At 58.7% G+C, this 2,617-nt stretch overlaps 1 protein-coding gene across 1 annotated transcript; it reads right to left on the bottom strand.

The window, feature by feature from the left end:
* Positions 1 to 1,275: 1,275 nt before the first annotated feature.
* Positions 1,276 to 2,411, bottom strand: LOC121333034 (uncharacterized protein C15orf39 homolog; the record flags this gene model as incomplete). Its single annotated transcript, XM_041399060.1, has 1 exon — positions 1,276 to 2,411. A coding segment is annotated over exon 1 (1,118 nt), but the record flags the coding sequence as incomplete, so codon positions are not given.
* Between the last annotated feature and the right edge of the window lie 206 nt (positions 2,412 to 2,617).

Genomic DNA, 2,617 nt, shown 5'->3' on the forward strand with positions numbered 1-2,617 from the left:
CAGGGCTGGAAACAAGCTTTACTACAGAAATAGTGTCTGGCCACTACTGCTCTCGCAGTTTGTGAGTGCTGCTCAGAGCCCTTGCGCTCAGAGTCCGTGCCATTTGGGGCTGGGGGCATTTCTGGAGGACAAAACCTGCTCAGGCAGCTGCCAGGCCAGCACCCCTGCCCTCCTGCAGTCAGCACAGCTCCCCAGAGTGGAAACCGGCCAGCCCTGCGCCTGTCCGTGCCAGCTGGGGGCAATCTCAATGGCACCGGAGGTAATTTTGCAAGCACGTGCACCTCAGTTCCAGCACCAGGCTCCAGGCTGTTTGTTTCTCCACCTGATTTGACTTTGGCTGCCCCCACTGCTGCGTCCGGCCCCGGCATGGAAGAGGAATGGTCGACGTGGGGGCTGCGTGCTCCCGAGCATCCGCACGCAGGGACACACACACAGCTGCTGTCCCGGCACAGAGTGTGAGGCTGAGCTCTGCTGAATTCATTTTCCAGCCTGGGGACTGTGGAGGCCCCTGAGCCTGCCAGGGAAAGGGCAGTAGCAATGCCCTGGGGAGACACACAGTTGGCTCTGGGCATTCCTCTCAGCTCAGGCTGAGGAAACAGGCTTCTCCCAGGCTGCTCTGCAGCACTCTATTAACTTGTCCCACTTCAGTCTTCCCCACTGGCCCTCCCTTATTCATTTTCCAGCCTGGGGACTGTGGAGGCCCCTGAGCCTGCCAGGGAAAGGGCAGTAGCAATGCCCTGGGGAGACACACAGTTGGCTCTGGGCATTCCTCTCAGCTCAGGCTGAGGAAACAGGCTTCCCCCAGGCTGCTCTGCAGCACTCTATTAACTTGTCCCACTTCAGTCTTCCCCACTGGCCCTCCCTACTCCTTTTATATGTTCAAGTTCTAGGAAGATCTCCATTGTCTGTAACCCCGCCTGTCCACCCTGGCATTCCCTAGTGGCCCTTTCCCAGGGTACCACCCCTGAGCCCTCAGACCTCTGGATCTCTGGTGCTCTTCTCCACCCCCTATTTCCCGGTATTTTTACCCTAGACTCACTTTTGTTTTTGTCTTTGGCCCCTGCACACCTCCAGTGTCTCCTGAAATAAAGCACGTTGGAACTCTGTGCCTGGGCGCTCCCGTGTCTTCAGTGCCGAGCTGTTCCCTCTGTGTGTGTGAGGTGTGTGTGTGTCTGTGTGTGTGTGTGACTGTGTGTGTGTGTGTGTGTGTGTCTCTGTGTCTGTGTCTCTGTGTCTGTGTGTCTGTGTCTGTGTGTCTGTGTGTGTGTGTGTAGCCAGATCTCCTTGCCGTTGCTGGGCTTCTGAGGACCGGCAGCCTTGGAGCCATGTTTGGGGCTGGGCAGGGATTTGGGCATCTCTCCCAGCTCTTCTGCCAGCTCAGCCTTCTTCAGCCACTGCCGCAGGAGCTCCGGGGAGGAGCGGGACACCGAGCCCGAGATGGTGTCACAGAGCAAGGTGTGCAGGGCGCTGAAGTACCGCCCCGAGGGGAGAACACCGACCTTCTTGACCAGCAACACCTCTTCCTCCGGGGTGGAGGGGGCTTTGGGAAGCACAGTCTGGGGAGGGTCTGGGGCCAGGGTGATGCTGAGCTGGGGGCCAGGCGGTGGGAATGGGGGGTTGCTGGATGGAGAGGAGGCTGGGTGAGCTGGTGTGGGGGTGCTGCTGGGGGGGCTGGGCTGGGGGGCTGGAGAGCTGCCATCCTGCTGGGGGGGCTCAGTGCTGGCTGGGAGGGAGGGCAGCAGCTTGTATTTTTGGAACATGAAGTTGGCTGAGCTCTGGAAGTTGCTCCTGTCCCCTGAGTCCGCCTCAGGCACCCGAGGCTGCGCTCCCTCTCCCAAGCCCACGTTCCCTCCTGCAGCCTCTTTCTCCTTATCCTCTTGGTCCAGTGTCCCCTCCCCACAGCCACTGGGTCTCTGAGTGTTCCCAGCTTCTAGCAGTCTCTTCTTGAAGCTAAGGTCCAGCACTATTTCCTTCAGGGGCGGCTCCTCAGTGCCCACCCTGTCTGTGCTGCCCTCCTGAGACTCCAGTTCTTGGGGCACAGGCTTTGGCTTTTTAGGGATGCTCCTGGAACAGCTTTCCTCTTGGCTCTGCACTGCATCACTGCCCAACCTGAGGCTGGACACCCCTGAGATGTCTCTGAGGGCAGCAGGCTCCTGGCTGCCACCCGTGTTTTGGGCTGAGGAGTCCTCCCACAGATGGCTCTTGCAGAACAGGATGGGGTCTGTGTCTTTGGCCTTCTCCAGGTACTCCTGGTAAGGTGCCAGGCTGAAGACGTTGTGGATCACAGGCATGGGTGGGGAGGATGACAAAGCCTTGGTGTCCCACAGGTCTTCCAGCCCTTTGATGGGGGACCCGGATGGAGAAAGGCGGATGAGCTCCTTGGCTGGATCCATGACCTTGGGGGCATTTCCTTCCCCTGGTCCCCCACAGGGGGTGTCCTCTTCTTCCTCCCTGGATACAGGGGGGTGATGTTATAGCTGGTCTAAAGCTACACAGATAATTTGGCCGAACAGACACCAACTCCACTAGCCTAGCTCATTAGAAGGTAGCCATAACAAGTCCCCAAGCATACCAATGAGAAGTTGGACTGAAGTTCAAACAGGGGACCTCAGCCAAT

The sequence above is a fragment of the Onychostruthus taczanowskii genome, unplaced genomic scaffold (assembly GCF_017590055.1).
Source record: "Onychostruthus taczanowskii isolate IOZ18803 unplaced genomic scaffold, ASM1759005v1 scaffold1523, whole genome shotgun sequence".
Taxonomy (NCBI): Eukaryota; Metazoa; Chordata; class Aves; order Passeriformes; family Passeridae; genus Onychostruthus; species Onychostruthus taczanowskii.